This window comes from Erithacus rubecula (assembly GCF_903797595.1).
Source record: "Erithacus rubecula genome assembly, chromosome: 4".
Taxonomy (NCBI): Eukaryota; Metazoa; Chordata; class Aves; order Passeriformes; family Muscicapidae; genus Erithacus; species Erithacus rubecula.
The window spans coordinates 65,135,368-65,157,188 of record NC_136686.1 but is presented as its reverse complement, the minus strand read 5'-3'; the positions used below and the strand labels follow the sequence as shown (position 1 = coordinate 65,157,188).

At 44.0% G+C, this 21,821-nt stretch overlaps 3 protein-coding genes across 6 annotated transcripts in view; 2 read left to right on the top strand and 1 right to left on the bottom strand.

The window, feature by feature from the left end:
• Positions 1 to 323: 323 nt before the first annotated feature.
• On the bottom strand, positions 324 to 10,285 carry KIN (Kin17 DNA and RNA binding protein). Of its 2 annotated transcripts, none has more exons than XM_079304939.1 (13): positions 10,050 to 10,285; positions 9,419 to 9,513; positions 8,560 to 8,603; positions 8,317 to 8,439; positions 7,261 to 7,442; positions 6,275 to 6,323; positions 5,912 to 5,969; positions 4,093 to 4,216; positions 3,591 to 3,641; positions 3,145 to 3,213; positions 2,533 to 2,632; positions 2,165 to 2,265; positions 324 to 1,259 (listed from the first exon to the last, which is right to left on the bottom strand). In XM_079304939.1, exons 1-13 carry the CDS (start codon positions 10,161 to 10,163, stop codon positions 1,197 to 1,199), a joined length of 1,173 nt encoding a protein of 390 aa, XP_079161065.1. In that variant the 5' UTR covers positions 10,164 to 10,285; the 3' UTR covers positions 324 to 1,196. The 2 variants fall into 2 exon arrangements, with proteins under 2 accessions (XP_079161065.1, XP_079161066.1); XM_079304940.1 differs by having other exon boundaries at positions 994 to 1,259; positions 4,093 to 4,213.
• A 16-nt stretch (positions 10,286 to 10,301) lies between these two features.
• On the top strand, positions 10,302 to 17,424 carry ATP5F1C (ATP synthase F1 subunit gamma; the record flags this gene model as incomplete). Of its 3 annotated transcripts, XM_079304941.1 has the most annotated exons (10): positions 10,302 to 10,421; positions 11,523 to 11,557; positions 12,474 to 12,605; positions 12,941 to 13,145; positions 13,581 to 13,724; positions 14,095 to 14,159; positions 14,764 to 14,919; positions 15,871 to 15,967; positions 16,762 to 16,799; positions 17,287 to 17,424. In XM_079304941.1, the coding sequence occupies exons 1-9, from the start codon at positions 10,378 to 10,380 to the stop codon at positions 16,766 to 16,768; spliced, it is 885 nt and encodes a 294-aa protein (XP_079161067.1). In that variant the 5' UTR covers positions 10,302 to 10,377. The 3 variants fall into 3 exon arrangements, with proteins under 3 accessions (XP_079161067.1, XP_079161068.1, XP_079161069.1); XM_079304942.1 differs by lacking the exon at positions 16,762 to 16,799; XM_079304943.1 differs by lacking the exons at positions 16,762 to 16,799; positions 17,287 to 17,424 and having other exon boundaries at positions 15,871 to 15,971.
• A 2,273-nt stretch (positions 17,425 to 19,697) lies between these two features.
• TAF3 (TATA-box binding protein associated factor 3) overlaps positions 19,698 to 21,821 on the top strand; it is a 110,445-nt gene continuing 108,321 nt past the window's right edge. Inside the window, exon 1 of the mRNA XM_079305264.1 lies at positions 19,698 to 19,960. Within this exon, the coding sequence (XP_079161390.1) occupies positions 19,795 to 19,960 (166 nt within the window). The 5' untranslated portion in view covers positions 19,698 to 19,794. The remainder of the gene's footprint in view (positions 19,961 to 21,821) is intronic.

The window sequence follows — 21,821 nt, the reverse complement described above, 5'->3', positions numbered from 1 at the left end:
TGAAAACACAGCTGAAGTCCTGTGTGAGGTTGTTCCAGGCTACCTCAGACAGCAATGTTTCAGTAAACCTCTGCAGACTTCCAGTTTTGTGCAGGTTTCTCCTGGAAACCACAAACCAACAAGACCTTTTGAGCCAAGGAGAGGGAAAAGGTTCCAGAGACACACAACCTTCAGGTGGTGGGTTTTATTTTGCTCAGGATCACCCACGTTTTTTTTACCCAAATAATGTGGTGTACCCACCCAGCACTTCACTGTGCTCTTTGGTGGACTTAGATCAACAGCTGCCTCATACATTGGACAAGCTGGTAAGAAACACACTGGCCTAAGAAAGGTTTCTGTTTATTCCTGAAGTGCCTTAGAAATTAAACATTGTACAAAATGTGACATTTTTAAAAAAATAAAACAAGTAATGCTATATCATTTATCAGGAGTAACATTACTATGTAGCAGGGCAACAATGGAAGAAAGGAAAAGGCTTTGGAAAACCAAAAGAGCAACCCCCCAATTCATATCTGCACAAGGTTCAGCTGGCATCCCAAGACACTCCACAAATAACATCCATGGAGCAGCTCCACGTGGAGTCCATATGAAGATAAATTCCATGTCAGTATTATCAGGAGCCCTGACAAACTTGCTAGAGGAGCAATGACTTGCATTCTACTATCACTGATGTGCTGATCAAAATTAAACTGGTGACTGCATGTAATAAACCAACCATTCTTACAGCATCCAGGAAATAATCCCTTGCAGCACTGCTATCTTCCTGCTATTCCCTTAATCCCTTGCCTTGTTCCTGCACCCAGAAGTTCATTTTGGCTCTGGATTGAGAATTGTGTTGTTTAAACTACACTGACTTCAACCCACACTGCCTCCCTGCAGGTAATTCTCTCTTCAGGACCTGCCCTGTTTGCAGCTCTCTGCTACACTTTACAAAAGGAAATTGAAGCAAATATTATAACTTTGATATAAAATCAGATGAAAAATTTCCACTGATAGTATTTCCATAAACATTTTATGTAACAAATCAATAGTTATCTTTAAATAAATCAAGTTTTCTGTTGTTAATGTCTATATACATTATAAATACATGCACACACAATTAAAACCCTGACATGGTAGAGTCTTGTGTCTGCCTGAAAGATGTAAGAAAGAAGGTTTTGAGAATCAAAATATTCTCTGATGCATGATTTAGCACCTCAGGCAAGTTTGGAAACATCTTCATACTGGATATCTTCAACTCTGCGCCCTTTTAAAGGTCCCTGGAGAATGACAGGAAAAAGAAAAACCACATCACAACATAAAATTGTTTGTTTCTTGAATCCCAACAGGGAGTTTGTACTAGGAGAGGTAAAGGGAATTTGTTCATGACATAATATTCCTTGATTCATAATTTTCAGCCTGACCAGAGAATGTGACAGGGCCTCGACACCATTCCAGAAATCCTTTCACTTTCAGGATGTTTTTAGTACCAAAGTTCCTCTTCTAATCCTCTTCTAATCTAATCAAATTTCCTCTTCTAATCAGGGTATCTGCACAGTCTCTTCCCAAATCATCCAGAATTCAGTCTGGGCTGAGTTTGTGCAGCCCTTCTTTGAATGAGATCTAACAGTGTCTCCCTCTTGCAAGTTGTGTTTAAGAAGTTTGACTTTGAGCCAATATCCTCTGTGCTTTATCAATCAGTTTAAAGATTTGTTTTGCACAGCAGAATAAAGAAAGAGCCACACAGACAAGGTGGCATGGACTGACTGTTAGCCATAAACAAGACAACAAATGAGCACATAAAGCCCCACATTCAGTCTGGAAAAGGCAGGAGAAAATTCACATCCTTGCATATTTTGCATTTTTTATCTTCCCACACAACAGTACCATAATAGACATGTTTAACATTAACACACAAAATATTTTCCAAATCTCTTTCAAGTTCAAAACTTGCTGGATTCAGCACCTAGCATCTTTTTGAAGATTCTCTGCAAACAGCAAAGAACAAGCCTGTGATAGGTGAGAATAAGTGGCTGTTGATAGGTTGGGGGTGTCCACAGAACTTTGCACACCACAAATCCCAGCTGTAAGGCAGGATTAAGGATAAAAAGGTTCTTTGTAAAAGCTTTCCATGTAAAAATGGAAAGCTCTGTGCAAACAAGAGCTTGCAATGTTTGATACTTACTGAGTCAATGGTTATTGTCACTGAAAACCTCTTCTCATTGATGGATTCCAAAATTCCTTCATTTCCCCTGTACCCACCATTTAATACCATCACTTTCTTGCCTGAAATAAAAATAGGAAAAGAGTTACACAACAGGTTCCAAACTTCTGCTAAAAGTTCCCAGCTTTCCTATAAACCCCCTTTAAGTATTTGAAGGTCTCTCAGGTCTTCACTGCACCTTCCCTTTTCCAGGCTGAACAATCCCAACTCTCTCAGCCTGTCTTCTCAGGAGAAGTTATAGTACATACAAGTGGATAAATTATAGTTTAAAAGAACTGAAAGATAAGTTTTGCAGTGGCAGAAGCTGAAAACAAAAAACACAAATGTACCTGGTGCTGGTATTACAGTTTCTAGATGAGTCTGATCAAGCTTCAGCTTGTCCCCAGAGTCAATCACCTTCACAACTGCTGTGTATTTGTCAATCACTTCCTGTTGTGAAAAAACCAAACATTTTTCTCTAAATTTACATTTCAAAGTTAACAAACTTTGGCATAGTCAATTCTACATTTTCAAAACCAGCAAAATGCAAGGGCTCCAGCCCTTTGCACACAGATTTTGTGTGTAAATGAGATCCTGCAGCTCAAACATTGGTGCAGAACTGACTAGTCTTGGGTTAAAATCCAACTGCACTGCTCTTGGTGACATTCCATGGCCACAGGGATTATTCTCCAAGGTGGATGTGTTAATAGGGACAAACCTCACAGGACAAAACTGTGCTTAAGAAAGGATCACTGAATAAATGACATTCAACCAATTCAGAGGTTCACTCCCTGTCCAGAGTAAGTCCCAATATTTGAGGTATTGGGAGGTGAGGTGACATTTCAGTCCCCAACCATGTTGTTTTAAGGCTGAACAATTTGCATAATTAAACAATTCTTCCTAAGTCACATAATTCCAGAAAAGCCAAACCAATGCCCCATGTTCCTCAAGACCCATCTTACCTTAACAACTGCCTTCTTCTTGTGGTACTTCTCTCCAAGCTTTTTGGTTACAATTTTTACAATGATTTCCTGGGGGATTTGAAAGAAGAGAAAAAATAAAATGACGTGTCAAAATGTGCAAACAACTCTACAATCTAAATTAATAGCACAGCACAGTGCAGGAAGCAACAATAGTAAAGATGTGGCTTTCAGGAATTTGTTTATATTGTCAAACTATTGGCTCAAAGTAGCATTTCTCAAGACTTTTTTGGGTTTCTTTGATAAATACAGTTACATTTGAATTCATGATCTAATGTGACAGCCCACAATGGGTCAAGAGCAGGAAAGGCAAAATAAGTGTGAATTTAATTTGCAACCTGCTTTTGGATCTTTACACTGATCAACAGTGGCCTTAGAACTGCAGAATTGGCTGTATTTGGTATAAAAATAATTTTTAAGTCACTCACAGGTTGTAGCCAGTAGTCTCTTCGAGATGTTCTTTTCTTCTCCTCTTCAAGCTAAAGAGAAACAACAAATAATCACCATTTACTTCCTCCTTCCACTGCAGCCTTCCCATGCCTTTGAACAGCTTTGAACCAATTCTCCAGTTCCATGTCATGTGGGGAACAAAAACAATCCCAAAATCCTAAATAATGGTCAGTCAGTATGGTCATGACTCAAAAATAGATTGGCTGAATCCAGGAACTCTTGATAAAATGATGGTGATGTTTTTTTTAAGTGTTTCTAGGCATTTTCTTCTCTTGCAAAATCTGTATTCCTTTACTTCCAACACTTCAGTCATCTGGGGAATAGGCAAAGTTGAGCAGCCAGTTTTATGAGAATATGAAACCAGTTTTATAGAGCAATGAAATTATTTTGCCTGGTAAGATGTGAAAGTTGGAATTCCATATGAACTGAAGGTCTAAGGTCACATCAAAGGGACATTGGCACAGGGGCACATAGAATTACCTCCATGATCTCATCCAGTGCAGATTTCTTCTTTTTCTCTTTGAGCTGACCAGAGCCATGAGCTGCTTCTTTTCTTTTAACTGCCCCCTCCACCATCTTCAGTGCATTCTGTCCAAGGACACTGCTAGAAAAGTAAGATGGTATTTTCACAGCAGATCTTGCACCTTTTTGCTCCACTAAGATGCATTTGAAGAACTGGTTGTGCAAAAAGACCTGCTGATCTGCTTGATTTCAGTTGTCCCAGTTCCCTTTCACACCCTGCACACCTCCTCCTCTAGAACTGATCTCCTTGGGGTGCAAAGTCCATGTCCACTGAGGGTCACTGCTGGCACTCCAGCAGAATGGACACAGCCCAGCTCACCACTGCACAAGCAAAGAGTTGATCAAGGACTTGAGTTTTTCTGCAAATAAATTTTCTTTCAAATTTGAAAGGAGAAACTTTAGGGAAGCCACTTAGAGGAACTCTCAGACATGGCAGGTATCTAGAATTCCTTCCAGACAGAGACATTGAGTCTATGAGAGAAAACATCCTGGAATCTGTAGAAAAGAGCCCCACACCCAGCAAACAAATGCTGCCTTCACAACCATATTCAAAATAGGCAAACAGCCTAAGAATTGTGGAAAATAAAGAGCAATCAGCACAAAGTTACATCTCAGGGATGAGGAAACATCCAGGTAAATTGAGAACTGCCCACAGGCAGCTTCAGTTCAGCCATTTTTATAACAGACATTTGAAAACAGTAAAAAAAAATTAGGTATTGTTTCAACCCAAAAGATGAAGGCAACTGCTCTGAGGTGAACAGTGATGCAGCAATTAATATGGCTTTAGGACAAATGTCCTATTGTGAGGGTGTTGGATACTCCCACAGGGAAGATACCCCATGGGGAATGAAGATACAGGAATTGTAATAGAAGCAACTTTAAGAGAAAAACTGTATTTCAGAGGAAGTCTGAATAATCACAGAGTTTGAGAAAAAATGCACATTAAATCCACAAATCAAACAGCAAGTGCTTAAAAAAAAAATCTCATAAAGGGCAACATACAATTAAAACATAGCAATCACAGTGTCTATATTTAAGCAGACAAACATATCTAGCTGTGAAGTAACTACACTACCATTTCAAAGTTTACATATAAGTATTTTGTATATGCTGTGAAGAAATTAGACTATTTGATATATGATTTCACATTTAGCCAAATTTAGCAAGGACCTGAAGTATTCCTCACTGAAACTACTCAAAGTGAGAGCCTGAATTAAGTTTCAGAGTCATCTTAAGCACAACTTGATGCTTAGGGATAATTTACAAGTTTTCCTCAAAGCCTGCAATCTGTATCTATTATTGCAAAGAACTGCTTTACTGTCTCATTTTCTGCCTGGCATATATCCCATCAGATACCTTATCTAAGAGCTCAGTGTGATGAGGGGAAAGCTTTCTTTTTACCTGCAATACATTAAATTACAATACTGCCTCACATGAGAAGATGTACTGCTCATCAAACAGTTCCACAGACTGCTGTAAATCGGTGTTATTCACATTATTGATCCCTTTTGTCCTACATTGCTGGTGGTTACATAATGACAATTAAATTCCAGAGCTCTAGGAAGATTAATTTCAGGTAGATTGAGCTGCTTAAACGATGACCAGAGAAAGTATTGTCTCCAATTAGACAAGGCAATCAAACCTTTTAGGAACCAAAATTAACAAGTCATGAATATCCATTCACAGAAGGCAGCTGGGACTAGATGGCATCATTGCAAATGCTTTGGCTGGATCCCTTTTTAACAGTAAAAAGGTTGGCCTTAAACTCTTTTCTTACCTTGTTTTAGAAGATGCTGCAACTGAAGTGCTTGCTCCTTTGTTTAAATTAAATGTAACTAAAAAATAAAGAGACATTATTTCTATCATTAAAAATAACTGCAGTGAAGGATGATAATTTTTTTTATAAATCTGCAAATAGAGAAAATAATAAATTTGAAAATATTTACTAATCTACATTTTGGTTTAGTTGTAAAATAAATTAAACTTTGTAATACAGAATACTCTGCATTTCCATATTCTAGTGCTCTTTATCTCATAGCACCCTATGAAGCACCAAGCAGAATTTAATGCTCATTTCATCTGAATCACAAACTCAGCCCCAGTAAGTTCTACAAAAGTACATCCATCAAAATCTGGTTACCTTTTTCTTCTTCATTTTCTCTGTTCAGTTCAGTATAGACTGGCATTTCCTGCCAAAAAACCACAAAGCACATTTAAAGAATAATTTAAAAAGAAAAAAAACCACAAAAAACTGAGTCAAGACATCACCTTTTGGTGATCATTGATTAGCTCAGGTTTACAGACCACTGTGAGATTATTACCAGTAACTGTAATATTCAACCAGGTTTGATTTGTAAAAGATTAAAATTGAAAACATCATCTCATTACAAAATTCTGTGCAAAATTCTCTAATTAACAGAGATGATGCCTAAACTTGCTCAATTCCAGCATAAAAAGCAAGTGGCCTTGCTGCAGCAGTTTTCTCTATCTGAACCAGCATGATCTAACTAGTTTCTGGACAGACTGATAACTCAAAGAAGGAAATTCTGGTATCTTTCCAATTTTTAAGCACTGAAGGCTCAGACCATTTAAATTTCAATTAGTTTTAAATTAAGAAGCAGATAATTGCTTACAACAGCATTTAAATGTGCCTATTAATACTCAGGATCAAATGGGAGATTTCAGCCCCAGGTAAAGTGTATGGAGCCTATGGAATGATGCCAAATAAACAGATCCCAAATAACCACACCAGCACTACCAAAATAGAACTTTTCACTAGGTGGATTTGATTATGCCAGATCCCCCTGGTTATTTATTTCAGCCTCCTCAATGTACAAGGCACTTGTTATCTGCAGCTTTATCATTTGTGAAACACCATAAATGAAGACAGTTAATGGATTATTTGCTACCCTTTCTTAAATTCAAGAGTGATTTTTAAATCACTAATCACTTGAAGAGCAGCAATTATCACTTCCTTAGTAATACTGCAAGCTGGGTACAATGTAACTGCAAGTCAGGAAACAAAGGAAATACCAGTACAAGGATTCCAGCAGCATCAAATTCCCCATTGACTTAATCACAAGGAGCTTTGAGCTGAATGTTCACACACAGTGCAATTTTCCTCACCAATTCTTTTCCCTCCAAACCTCTTCTAACTTGTTGTTCAATGAATTTAGCAGTTTTTTCTTCATCATCAAGGTCCTGTTTCTTCTTCCTCTCTTGTTCTTGCTGCCTGCGAATGGTCTCTGGGTCCCTGTCGATGTACTGGATGTACCAGCCCTTAGGAGTCTCATCAACCTTGCAAAGACCTAAGAAGTCAAGGCAAAGCAAAGTAAGACTAATATTAACATTGTCAAGATCATTTCTAGTCCATGTTCACTGTAGCAATGCTTTACCAGAGACAACATGCCCTTACTAGGCTGCTAAAACTGACTATGAAATATCTGTGCCATGTTTCTGCCCTCAGCTACCCAGATCTGTTTGGACACATATATATGTTACATAGTGAATTAAGTGTTTTACAACCCTTATTGAACAAAATGTTTCCTTCCCACTGTTTTAACAAGGAAGAAGGCAGAACTCTAACATGTACAAATGATACAAATTCACAGCATGGTACCCAAGGAAATATTGCAGTGCTATTGTTACTGACTCTGGCTAGCCTGGATTTCCAAACACTCTGTAACTGCTGGATGTATCCTGCAGAACAGGGACACCCAGAGCCAAAGTAAACTTCCTGCCACACCACACTGCCATTTAATATCTCTTCCTCCCACTAAACACAGAACTAAGATCTCCAGCTTCAACCCTTCCACTAGGCCAGGAATGAAAATGACTGCTTGCTTCTTGTCACAGATGTGGAAAGATTCTGTAGCCTTAAGGGATGTCCTAGTTTTTAACTTTTAAATGGCAACTGTTGGAAGTTGATCTAGAGTTTAGCAATGCATCCAGTAAACACAGACCAGCAGATGAAAGGAGGAAAGGTTCACAACAGATGTGCTTATCCCAGACTTCTGACATTTTTCATAAGCAAACACCTAATGGTTAGCACAGAAATATGTTTGGAAATCTTTTCATGTATATACAGGAGGGGAAAAAAGAAAAAACTAACATAAATGTTTACTGATCAATTATCAGGAATTAATTTCCCAAGAGTTCTCATCCCTGAGCAGACACACTCACCTTCTCTCCCCAGCCATTTTGTAAAATCAGTCAGTGTCTCCCACTGTGTGGCATTCATGTGGATGTGCTCTCGATGGCTGATGTATTCATTGTATACAATATTATTGTGGACTCTCTTTGTTCCTAAAATACAGAATTATTATTATTATTATTATTATTATTATTATTATTATTATTATTGTTGTTGTTGTTGTTAGGCTTTGCTTAACCAACAAAATACAAACAAAACAAAAAAATATTTACCAAATCGCCTCCTGAGCAATTCCAGGAAATCATTTCGGAATTCCCTTAGGGAATAAAAAAAAAGTATTTTTAGTAAAACTTTAACAACTAGGAAGCAATTTTCTCTTGTCATTAACAAAATTAACAATTAAACATTTGCAGTATAAAAATGATTATTCTTTTGAGCTGAGCATGATGATATTCAGACACAGCTCCCTTTTTCAGTAGAGCAGGATGAAACACAATATGATACATGCACACACTTCAAATCTCCAAGAGATTAACAGCCTCTCAAAGGGATCTCAACACTTCCCACTAATTGCTGGTGTTTGGTTACCAGGTGTATTCCCAGGCTGAGTGACAGCCACAGGGCAGGACAAAGGGCAGAGGGGTGGATGGGGCAGATGGATCACTCATCTCCCTGCTAATTCCAGGCTAAAGCACAAAGCCTGGCTTCAGACTCGTGCTGAGGACAGCCCCACTCATCCCAGCTGTCGTGTAGGTCAGCTGGACAAAGGCCTGGGAGAAGCTGGGAGATGTCAGTCCCTCCCCTGACTTGTTCTCTCTCTGTTATGGCTCTTTGAGCTCGTGTGTGTGTAGCAGTCACTCAGAAGGGTGAAGTACTTGTAACACTGAGCAATTTTAAACAGGATTAAAACACGAGACAAAACTTGAAATTTGACTAAAATCACGGCTTCCTGAAATCTCTTACCTGAAGTTTAAAGGTGGCATTGTCTAAATTTTCAATTACAAAAAGAGCTGACAATATTATGAATCACAACAAAATGTTTTCAATGGGACATTCTTGGGCCTTTGGGGTGTGGCTGTGCAGACCTGACACAGGGATGAAGATCTGGGTAAGAATATACAGAAAACTTACTCAGAGAAGTAATCCATGAATTGCTGAGGATTTTCTGAAGCCAACAGCAATTGCCTCTGGTGGGACTCAGACATGCAGTGACACTTGAAGCCATTCTATAAAGCAAAAGTAAATACTTTGCTTGTCTTTGTCTCAATTTGCAACACTCATGGATGAAGAGAGCATTAAAATCCTACAAGTGTGATCGTAATTCCCACAACGTTCCCCTCAATAGCACTGGCGACCTTTACAAGGGAGATGGATAGGACAAGGGACAACGGCTTTAAACGAAAAGAGGACAGGGTTAGGTAAGACATTGGAAAGAAATTATTCCCTGTGAGGGTGGGAAGGTCCTGCCACAGGTTGCCCAGAGCAGCTGTGGCTGCCCCATCCCTGGAAGTGTCCAAGGCCAGGCTGGACGGGGCTGGGAGCACCCTGGGATAGTGGAAGCTGTCCCTGCCCGTAGCAGGGCGATGGAAGTCGATGATCTTTAAGTTCCTCTCAACCCAAACCATCTTGTGATCCTGTGAGATCCGCGCTGTCATCAGAGCTGGCCCCAACCGAGGGGCCCCGACCCCAGGAGAATCGGCTTTGGGGGTTCTCAGAGGGAGATCGGGCCGAAGGAGCGGGGACCCCCCGCGCCCGCAGTTACCTCATCGCGGCACTGCTTCTGGCACATCTGGCAGTACCAGCGCAGCTTCTGCAGCCCCTTGGACTTGATACGGTTGGCGATCGCCTTGGGGCTGAGGAAATCCGACTTTCCCATGCCGCCGGTCCGATCCCGATCCCGATCCCGATCCCGATCCCGATCCCGATCCCGATCCCGATCCCGATCCCGATCCCGATCCCGACGAAGCGCCGGCCCGGCTCCCGCCCCCTCCGGAAATGGCGGCGGCGCCCCGGAAGCGGATCCCGGCGGGGCGGCGCATGCGCGCTGCGGGCGCGCTGACCTTCAGCGGGGCTGTGGTGGAGGTGCCGCCATGTTCGCCCGGGGCGCCGCGGTCGTGCTGGTGCAGCCGCAATGGTACCGACACGGGCTGGGACGGGCGCGGTGGGGACGGGGGAACGCGTCCCGACGGCCGGGGCGGCTCTGCGGGGTGAGGGGGGAATGGCTTCTTTCGGCCGTGTGGCGCCCCAGGGCGGCGGGGTCGCGGCCCCGGGCGGCCCGTGAGGGGCTGCGGGCGCTGAGGGGCGGTGCCGGAGCGGGCAGCGGGAGCCGCAGGGATGGAGGCTCCGTCCGCGGTGCGTGAATGGGACAGGCAAGGGTTAAAACTCGGGGTTGTACATGGTAGGAGACCCTGCTCTGGCCAGGAAATAGTGCGGCTTCCTCTGCTTCGTTTTAATAGTCTTTAGAAACAAATTGCATTGCATGCATTTCAAACAAGCAGGAAGCTTTGTTTGAGATAATTTTTTATTTCTAATTTGCCCTTGCAATGGCCTGGTTCGCTCCGTGCCATTGCCCGAGGCGGTGGATAATGCATTAAACCTTTCTCTGTGCTCGGCCCTGCTGGGGCCCCTCAGTTCGGGAAGGACATCGAGGTGCTGGAGCGAGCCCGGAGAAGGGCAGGGGAAGGATCTGCAGCCCAAATCCTCTGCAGAGCCTGCAGGAAAGGAGGCTCGGGGTGACCTTATCACTCTACAGCTCCCTGACAGGAGAGTGCAGGCAGCTGGGAGTTGGCCTCTTCTGCCAGGCAGCACACGAGGACGTAGGTTCAGGTTGTTCATTAGGAGGAAGTTTTTTCACAGAAAATGTAATTAGGCATTGGAATGGGCTGCTCAGAGAAGTGGTGGAGTCACCATATCCCTGGAGGTGTCTGAAGAAAGACTGGATGTGGCACTCAGTTCCCTGGGTTAGTTGATAAGGTGGTGTTTGGTCATAGGTTGGATTTGATGATCTCAGAGGTCTTTTCCAGCCTAATTGTTTCTGTGAAATTATATAAATGAGGGAAGGATGAAGGTGTGCATACAAGCCACAGGTCAGAGTGACTTGTCTCTGCCATGGATGTTTTTTAATAAACAGCAAATCCTTGAATTTTCATCACTCTGAAAGGGGCTTTCCCTCTGCAGCTGTAGGTTTGCTGGAGAGCTAGTGAATTATCCTAATTTCTCCTGCATTCCTTTTCAGGGGCCAAGTCAGGAATATGGCAACACTAAAGGACAGTAAGTAGAGGTTTTGTCTGTTCTTGAGAGAGGAAAAATGTTTCAGGAAAACCATATGTTAAAATATCATTCTGTTGGGTAAAATGATTGGGATACATAACAATGTATCACATATATAGGCATGCAGTGTTAATTACATTAAACAAGTGTCCTTCAGAAAAGGAATTGCTTGAAGTGGTTTGGGCAGTAATTTAGATGTCTTTTTATAGTTTTACTCAAATACATTTTAAAAATAATTTCATCATGTATGCTAAACCAGATTCCTGCTCACCTCTGAGAATTAACTTAGTTTCTCTTATGTTATTTCCTTGTGCTTTTATGCAGTGTTTGGGGGTAAAAAGGATTACTGAGTGATTTTAGTGTGATAATGCTTCCTTAAGCCATTCCTCATATTTCTGATATAAGGATATTGCCTTGGAATTGTGCTTGTCTATGGGAGACCTGTTTTGGTTTCTTTTTCCATTAGTGCTTTTATAAATGTCATTTTACCACAGTCTAAACATAGGAGGAAATTTATTCTGTCTTCACACTATGGGGACTTTTTTGTTTTTTTGTTTCCTCTACTTGTTATCTATGAAAGATGACATTATACCTCAGTTGATAAATTTGGGACATAGGTAGATGTGGAAGCAAAGAGAATAGTAAATAAACTTCATGTTGGGATAAATATTAATTGATCTTTATGTCTGAAGGAAATAACATCTCTCTTGTAAAGATGAATTTGTGTTAGCCACGTTTTTACTGCTGATACTGAGGTCTTTTATAAGGTTTATTAGTGTGCTGTTTGTTTATTTATTTCTTCTTCTTTGAAGAACATGGCAAAACATGTTTGCTTGGCTGTTGCTGGCATTTTGTTGTTTGGGTTTGAGTCATTCTGCCCAGTACAGCCCATGACCTTCAACTCTTAACCTTGCAGTCACCAGGCGTTTGAAGTCCATCAAGAACATCCAGAAGATCACCAAGTCCATGAAGATGGTTTCTGCAGCCAAATATGCACGAGCTGAGAGGGAGCTGAAGCCTGCAAGGATCTATGGAACAGGAGCTCTGTGTGAGAGAAAGTTCTTGCACTTAGTCATGGAACAGCAGAAGAGGAGGTTTTCATAGTGGTGATAAAATGGCAAAGGTTTTTAACCTTCCAGTAGTCTGTGTCCAAAAGAATTTGCACAGTGAACTTCACTGAGTGACATCTGGTCAGAGCTGTGATTGGCTTTGAATTGTTTTTTGCTCACATCTGGTCTGACCATGTGAAAACCAGGAGATTAATCTGGCTGAGATCTGGAGCCCCTTTGGTATTGGTTTTAGTTAGAATAATTGAGAGCATTTTTTATTACTTACTTGCTTTTTTGCCACCCTTGAAAAACATAATGATGGTTTTTTTTTCAGCTCTTTATGAAAAAGCAGAAATAAAGGCACCTGAGGACAAGAAGAAGCATCTCCTTATTGGAGTGTCCTCTGACCGAGGCTTGTGTGGTGCTATCCATACATCCATTGCTAAAACCTTGAAGAATGAGATTACCAACCTCTCAAATGCAGGGAAAGAGGTTATGGTGGTTGGAGTAGGTGACAAGATCAGAGGCCTGCTTCAAAGGTAAAAAGGATGGAGCCCTAAACTTTAGTTTGGGGTTTGTTTTCTGTGGTAGAAATTTCAAGACTTTTTGTAAGATTGTGTGCCATTGGCAGGAAATTGCATTTAAGGAAACTGCTAAGTTGAAGTTCCTGTAAAAAGATTTGCAAATACCCTAAAAAGTGGTTCTGATAATCTCACAAATTGGGAAACTTCTGCACAGCACAATTATATTCTTGAAATAAAAGTCTGAAAGCTGACAATTGGTGCTGTTATGCATGTGTGTATTGGGAAGCTATTGTAATTTAACTAAAGGCAATGTTTCTTTCAGACCCTAATTCAATAAAATGTTCTGAACACTCTAAGATACAGTGAGTTACTTCTAGTAAGTCAGTCTTGCTGCCTTGTTCTGCTTCAGAGCATCCACTTGGTTCTAACCCAGGTTTGTTGCTGCTGCAGGACACATGGTAACTATTTCCTGGTGACATTCAAGGAAGTGGGACGGAGACCTCCAAGCTTTGGGGATGCCTCAGCCATCGCTTTAGAGCTGTTAAACTCTGGGTTTGAATTTGATCAAGGCTCTGTCATCTACAATCGCTTCAGGTAAGGTTGAACTGAAACTTCACTGGAAAAATACTTGGCAGAATGCTTCAAAGTGCATATTGGCTCAATGAAGTTACCTGAAAACTGCCTGTGATTTGGCATGTTCACTTGATTTTTTTATGTGTGAGGAACTGGGATGGTTTTTCTAGTAGCTGTGGTTGGAACTCCTTTTTTACTTGTGTGTAGTGAACGCTGTTATATTTACAGTCAGCACATCATTATATTCATGTGGCATCCAAGATCTTTTCATCAGAGTTATCACAAAACTTTGTGGCATTGGAAAGTCAGAAGTTTTCTATTCTAATTTGATTTGAACCATTCAGTTTAGAGGTAGTTGAACTGAAGAGCCTGTTTTGCTCTTTTTGTACAGGTCTGTCATCTCTTACAAGACCGATGAAAAACCAATCTTCTCCTTTGAAACTGTGGCTGGCTCTGGTAAGTAGGGAGCTAGAAACCACCAGTTACATGCAGTGATAAATCACAAGAAAAGTGAAAATGGGAATATGGTATTGATGCATCTTATTATGGTGCTTGTATCATAAGTTTAACAGATGGTTTTATCTTGGCTAGGTTCAGTCTAAGTCTGGCTTACAAAGGTGCTGTGGGGTAAGGAGGTTAAAAGGAAAGTGGTACTAATTCTGGTTTGAGATTCTATCTTAAGCAAGAATTGTGCATAAGTAAACTCCATCAGTTCCAAAATTTTCAGCACTGAGTAGTGATTGACTTTTCACTGCTCACTAAAAATACCCCAGAATGTTTCTGCAGCATTTTATGGAAAGGTTAAACATAATATGGCAATAATGGATTTTGCTTTGGTCTGACTTTTCTAATATTAAATAGAATTAAAACACATAAAATAGTTAACAGAATTATAACTAGCATTGAGATTCTGAAGGTACACATAATATATGCAGGAAGTCCCTCTGTGCTGCCTTAAGTATTGAAACAGCTCAGCCAAGTAATCTTCACCAAGTCGTCGTATTTTGCTGGAATTAGTAAATCTTGGATGTCTCTAAGGCTACTTTTCCATGTTTTGCAGAAAGCCTGAGTATCTATGATGATATTGATGCTGATGTGCTGAGAAATTACCAGGAGTTCACACTAGCAAACATCCTGTACTACTCCCTGAAAGAATCCACCACCAGCGAGCAGAGTGCCAGGATGACTGCCATGGACAACGCCAGCAAGAATGCTTGTAAGAACTCCCTGGGTTTTCCAGGTCTTCAGTTGTTCAGCAAGAAAGTGCTGACCTCCCTTTGTGTAATTTTTTGCTTCAAAAATCAGATATTTCCTCTCTTAATTCCATTTTGAGGTTTTTTTTGAGCCAGTTCAACTGAGTTTCTGTTCCAAATGTGAGCTATATTTAGTTCCTGGAAAGAGGGATTGCTGTCAGAAGCAAGCCTAGGACTGGAAGTGAAATAACATATTATTTAAATAACACATGAAATACTAAACTAATCTTGTAATGGCAAAACATTCTCTATGCTCCTCTTACGTGGCTGCTCTGAGGGTTTCCTCAATTTTTATAAATCTGACCTACTCATCCACCAAATATAATTAGTGCAGCACAATTTAAAGTTGGGAAAACTTAAACAGTAGTTAAATACCACCTGTCATGGAGCAGGTAGAGAATACATGAGTATTCCTTGGAAGGATACTGTTGATTTTGTGAAGCTGATGTGATGAGCAGTTGGGCTGCCTGCTACTGTAGGCATGGCTCTGATGACCAGCTTGAGAGAAAGAGGTGATACCTTCTGTGTTTAAAATTAATTGAGGAAAAAGTAATTCAGAAAAATGTGTCTCCTTTAGCCACAAGTTGAAGGAAGTTACAATGGAGTTAATTGACAATGAAATCTAATTTCAGAGCAAATGATGCATGCTTGTGTTATGTTACAATAAGCCATGTCATACCTGGTATTTACAAGTCTGCCAGCTGTTCTGCAGATGTTTAACTGACAAGCTGAATTCTCAGGTTTCTAAATTGTTTACTGGTAATATTACCTGTAGGGTAAAACTGTCAGGAGCACTAAGCCTCTTGGTATTTGCAGTGCTTTACAAGACACTTGCATATTCTGCCCATACAGCTTCCCTTTACCTGCATTTATAACTCATTTTGTGTTTAAACTGCAATCTTGCTTTTTTCCAGCCGAGATGATTGACAAGCTGACCTTGACGTTCAACCGCACCCGCCAGGCCGTCATCACCAAGGAGCTTATTGAGATCATCTCTGGTGCTGCTGCTCTGTGAGTATTTGTAGGAACATGCACTCAGAGCTCTTGCAGTCATGTGCTGCTTGTGTGCCAGGATAACAGGCAAAGTTTGGGATTGTAGGCCCTGAAAGCAGAGGGAAGGCAGTCCCTTGGCATGGCTCCCAAGCTTTTCAGCTTGTGCAGTTCTACTAACCAGAGCGAAGTTGGGCAGTTTCTTCTGACCAAATGCAGTTTTTAAAAGCTGGTAAAATAAATCTTCAGTCTCACCATGCATCCTTGCCTGGAGAGGTGAGGGTTTTCCTCCTTTCTGGTCTTTGGTGAATTTCATCCCTCCTCCCTTTTACCTGGATGTTTCCTTCTTTGCCTGGTCAAATAGCCCAGTAGTGTGGAGTGGGGCAGAGCAAATGGCGTGACTGAAATGCTTCTGAGAGTTTGGGGGTGGGTATGCAAGGAAGGAATTTCCAGAAGTTATGGAATTTGTGTTTTACTTGAAGTTCAGTATTTTGCTTGTTTGCCTGAGGCTGAGGTTTTGTGCAGATGTGTGCTGCAGGTTACAAATGTGTGGGCTTAGACCACAATTTGTAACTGCGTGTAGCTCCTGTGTATTACTGTAACAGTTAAAAATGTATGCTCTGTATGGAAATACACGTATTCATACCCTGTGTATTTACAGAATGCCTGGAATATGTACTTCATATTATTTGGGTGCTGTATTGTGCTCCTCACAATACATTTGTGGTCATAAATCCTTGCAGAGTTTTGCCTGAATTTGCATGAGTTGCTTCCTAACCTGCTTGTTTTGTTTTTTCTCATAATACCATAACCAGGGATTAATCAGCAAAAGCGGTTCAGCCGAGTCCAAGAGGTAAAGTTATGTCATAGAAACAGAATTGTGTTTTAAAATGAATTAACACAGGAAATGTGAAGTCAGAATTGGGTGGTCTTGGTCAGACAGAAGCTTTTCTTCCTAAAGAGCTGTGAAATTGAATATTTCTAGTTTGATTCTTTTTAGACAAAAGATTTCTTAATTTTCGATAGTTTTATAGAAAATATGTCCATGAGAGTTATAATTTTCTGTGGGGTTTTTTCTCTATTATTGGATTCACTTGCCATTACATTAAAATGTCTATATGTAAGATATACATAAAGAGGTTTTTGTATTTACATGAATGTATTCAGAATCTAAAATGTAAGGAAAATTTCTAAATTTAAAATGTAAGAAAAAAAATGTTTGAATAGTTTGGAGGGTGGTAAGGAATATTAATGAAGTATTCAGATTGGGGAAGATAACAGTTTAAAATAAATACATAAATAGATGAAAGGGTTTTAATTTGTTTTGATTTTCCTTACAGGTGAAGAGGAGCTCTTCTGAGCATATGTGGTTTAGCCTGCCTGTGTCTGTGTTAACAAGACTACTCTGTTATCTTGTGAAGAAGTTGAAAAGCCCCAGAAGTCTGTAAATTCTTACAATAAACAACCTCCATGAAACATCCTTTTGGTTGTGTGTGGAGCAAATGCTCTTGGAGTCTCAATACCTGGGTTGGGCTTGGGTGTGCTTTGAAACTAATTTTTAAAAGTCTGTGCTCTCCATTTTTACTTGATTTGCCATGTGAAACATGTAAGTGGGTGTTTCTTTTGAAGAGTGGAAGAGATTTTCTGACTTCATCCTGAGTTTGAAAGTGAAGTGACCTGCATTGACAGGTACATTGTATTGTGGGCTGAAGGAGGGGATGGGAATAACCTCTGCATCACACAGTTGGAACACTGATCTCTCTTACTTGAATTTTGTATTGCTACTGTTTCCAGATGTTGACTTTTAAAAATTAACCAGTGTGATTAGGTGAGTCACTGCAGAGGTTATTTAGAATGCACAGTTTATAGCATGGTCAGTGTGTTTATAGAAATGTAAATGTCAGAGGGCTGGGGCACCTCTGGTGGAGACACTCTGAGTTTTGTTGAGCCTGGAGAAGGTCCAGGGACATCTTTCAGCATCTGAAGGGGCTCCAGGGGAGCTGGAAAAGGACTTTGGATAAGAGCATGGAGCAATAGGACAAGGGCAATGGCTTCAAACTGATGGAGGGCAGGGATAGATTGGATATTGGGAGGAAATTCTTTCCTGTGAGGATGGAGAGGCCGTGGCACAGATTGCCCAGAGAAGCTCGTTCTGGTCCCAGTGTGGAGCCCTGAGGGGCAGCACCCTCAGGACCTTGAGTTCTTCACCAAACCAGGAGCTTCAGAGCTTCATTCTGGGTCCAGGTCCTGCTCCTCAGGCTGCAGATGTGAGATGTGGATGTGACTGATAAAACAGACTACTCATAAACCAAAGTGCTAATTTATGAACTAATTAGCTTTTTATGCAAAAGTTCTATTATTTACAGTTCTGACCTCCATGCCCTGATTAGTTACAATTAATGAGTTACAGTTTAGCTCTTGTGTATCTCCACAGCCACCACTGGGCAAGAGCTCTGCTGCTCCTCCTTGTGCCTCCTACACAGCTGAGTTACTGTAAATTTTGTTTCTAGGTCCTTTTTGCTGCTGGAGCTCCATCCTTTCCCTACATTTTTTTTTTCTTTTTCTTTTCTTTTTTTTTTTTTTTCTTTTTCATTTAAACAACTCAGCCCATCCTTTCTCTACTTGTTTTTTTCCCAATTAAACAACACCCCAAAACACTTTTTCCTCATTTCTGCCAATTTGGTGTTCCATCCAGCTGGAAAGAAAAAGAAATAGAAAAATAACCTTTCTGGGCAGCCTGTTCCAGTGCTCTGCCACCCTCTGCTTAAGGCAGTTTTTCCTCATGGTGAGGTGAAATTTCTTGTGATTTGGTTTAGCTTATGGCCCTTGCTCCTTATCCTGTCACTGGACATCACATAGAAGAGTCTGGCACCATCCTCTTGCCAGGTGTCTCTGAGATACAGTGAGATATTTATATTTATTTAGAGATACTGAGATTACTTACTGAGATCATAGAATCACAGGGTGGTTTGGGTTAGAGGGGACTTTGAAGACCATTCTCTGCACCCTCTTCGCTGGGCAGGGACATTTCAGTATCCCAGGTTGCTCAGAGCCTCATCCAACTTTGATTACCACGATTGGGGCATCCGCAGCTTTTCTGCGCACCCTGTGGCAGCATTCCATCACACTCACAGCGCAGAATTTCTTCCCCGCATGCCATCTAAAGCTCCATTCAGTTTGGAGCCATTCCGCCTCATCCTGTCACTACATACCCTTGCAAACTGTTCCCGTACGATCGCTTCAGGCGCGGGAGCTGTTCGGCGATGCCGGGCCGGTGACAGCGATGATTTGGATAATCCGAGCGCTGCGGGACGGGACGCGCCGCTCGGGGCTCGGGACGTTCCGCTCGGGGCTCGGGACGCGCCGCTCGGGGCTCGGGACGTTCCGCTCGGGGCTCGGGACGCGCCGCTCGGGGCTCGGGACATTCCGCTCGGGGCTCGGGACGCGCCGCTCGGGGCTCGGGACGTTCCGCTCGCCGCTCGGGACGCGCCGCTCGGGGCTCGGGACGCGCCGCTCGGGGCTCGGGACGCGCCGCTCGGGTCGCGCCGCTCGGGGCTCGGGACGTTCCGCTCGGGGCTCGGGACGCGCCGCTCGGGGCTCGGGACGTTCCGCTCGCCGCTCGGGACGCGCCGCTCGGGGCTCGGGACGTTCCGCTCGCCGCTCGGGTTACTCCGCTCGCCGTTCGGGACGCGCCCCTCGGGGCGCCGTTCCCGCCCCGCCCCGCTCGATGCGCTCGGCGCTGCGGCGGCGCTGCCTGCCGGGGGCGGGGCGGCGCCAAGATGGCGGCGGCGATGGCGGCGGTGGCGGGCGGTGCGTGAGAGCTCCCGCGGCCCCCCGGCCCCGGCGGGATGTGCGAGACCTACTCCCGCTGGCTGCTGCGGGTGTCGGTGGCGCAGATCTGCCAGGCCCTCGGCTGGGACTCGGTGCAGGTCTCGGCCTGCGACCTCCTGACCGACGTGCTGCAGCGGTACCTGCAGGGGCTGGGCCGGGGCTGCCACCGCTACTGCGAGCTCTGTGAGTGCGGGCTGGGGCTGGGGCTGGGCCGGGGGATGCGGCTGCGCTCGGGGCTGGCAGGCCTCTGTGAGCGGCCGTGCTCGAGCGGGCTCCGGGCTGAGGGAGCTCCGGGAGCCCGGCCGGTCCCGCCAGGGGAGCAGCGCTGGGCACTGCCGGGGCAGGGCGGGACAGTATGGGGAGATGGGATTTGGGCAGGGCGGGAAGGGCATAAAGCAGTGGGTTTGGGCAGAGGGTCTGGGAACAGAGCAGGAGGGCACGGGGAGGTGGGTTTGGGCAAGGCAGGGGTCTGGGGGACAGGGCAGGAGAGTATGGGGAGGAGGGCAGGAGGACACCGAGAGGTGGAATTTGGGGCAGTGCTGGGGTCTGGGGGACAGGGCAGGAGAGTATGGGGAGGTGGGAATTGGGGAGGGCAGGATGGCACAGGGAGCTGTGCTTTGGGCAGTACAGGGGTGTGGGGGACAGGGCAGGAGGGCACAGGGAGGTGGGTTTGGGCAGTACAGGAGTCTGGGGGACAGGGCAGGAGAGTATGGGGAGGAGGGCACAGGGGGGTGGGTTTGGGCAAGGCAAAGGTCTGGGGTACAGGGCAGGAGGGCACAGGGAGGTGGGATTTGGGCAGCACTGGGGGCCCTGGGTAAGGGGCTGTGGGGAAAGAGTGTGGGTACCATTGTGGAGGTGAGGGGAGGGCAGCTGGAAGCTGCTGCTGGTCAGGCAGTGCCAGGAGCTGGGGATGCTCAATATGTGGGGGACTGGAGTTACCCAACACTGCCACTGAGGTGGTACAGAAGGAGCTGGAAGTGGTGGTGGGGGGGAGGATGCCCAGGGCCTCACTGGGTTTGGGGTGAGGTGGTGCTGGTGGGAGCATGGAAGGGGTGAGTTCACAGCAAGTGGGAGAATAGAAAGAAAAGAGGCCTGGGAATCAGTGCCAAGGACTGCTGGCTGGGTCACACTGGAGTGTGGAGTATGGGTATTGATGGGGTTGGGAAGGGAGCACCACTGCTGGGTCTGGGTCTACTCTGAGTAGAGGATGCAGTTGTGTGTCCCTTGGAGCTGTGAGTGTCCCTGCAGAGCCTGCAGTGGAAGTACTGTTCCTGCAGAGCACTGGGTGTTGGAGACAGGATGTCCAGGTGCTTGCATGGTCAGTAATGCTGCCAGTGGGGCTCAGGGGGTGGTAGGAGTGTGCTGGGTCTGGTAGTGCCAGGAAAGGGTGCTAATGGGTCAGGAAGGGGTGGGGAGGTGACAATCTGCTGGGAGAGGGAGGCTGTGGGGGTCACTGCTGGGTCTAAACACAGGAAATGTGGGGAATGCAGAGCAAGGCTCAGGCTGTGGTGTGGCTAGAGGGTCTCAAGTCTGTGTGTGGAGGCTTTGCTGCCCTGCCTGTGGGGCAGGGGGAGTGTCATGTGGCAGAGATTTGAGTGCAGAGATGGGGCTACCAGTGCTCCTGCTGGATGTGTGAGGAGGGAAATGAAGGAGGACCTTCATAGTGGAGGGACTTTGGGGAGCTAGGGTACCCTGGAGAGGTGGATGTGTGCCAGGGAAAACACGGCTGCTTGTGCTTGCTGTGCCCAGGGGGGCATGTTCCCCCTTCCTTTGGCATGCTGGACAGCTGTGACATTGTGGGCAGCAGCTGCTCCATGTGTCCTTGTGATGGGGAAAGTCCTGGAGAGCCCCTGGGGCAGAGGTCAGAGCAGTTTGGTCTGGCAGGGGTTGGAGCTGGGATGGATATTGATTGCCTGAAGTGCTGGGTAGGGAGAAGGTGACTCACTGCTGGTGGACTGGGGGCTACTGTAGCCAGCACCAGTTCAGAGAATGTGCTGGGACCTGTGGGAGGTTACTGGAGAGGTAACAGGGATGGCAGCCCTGA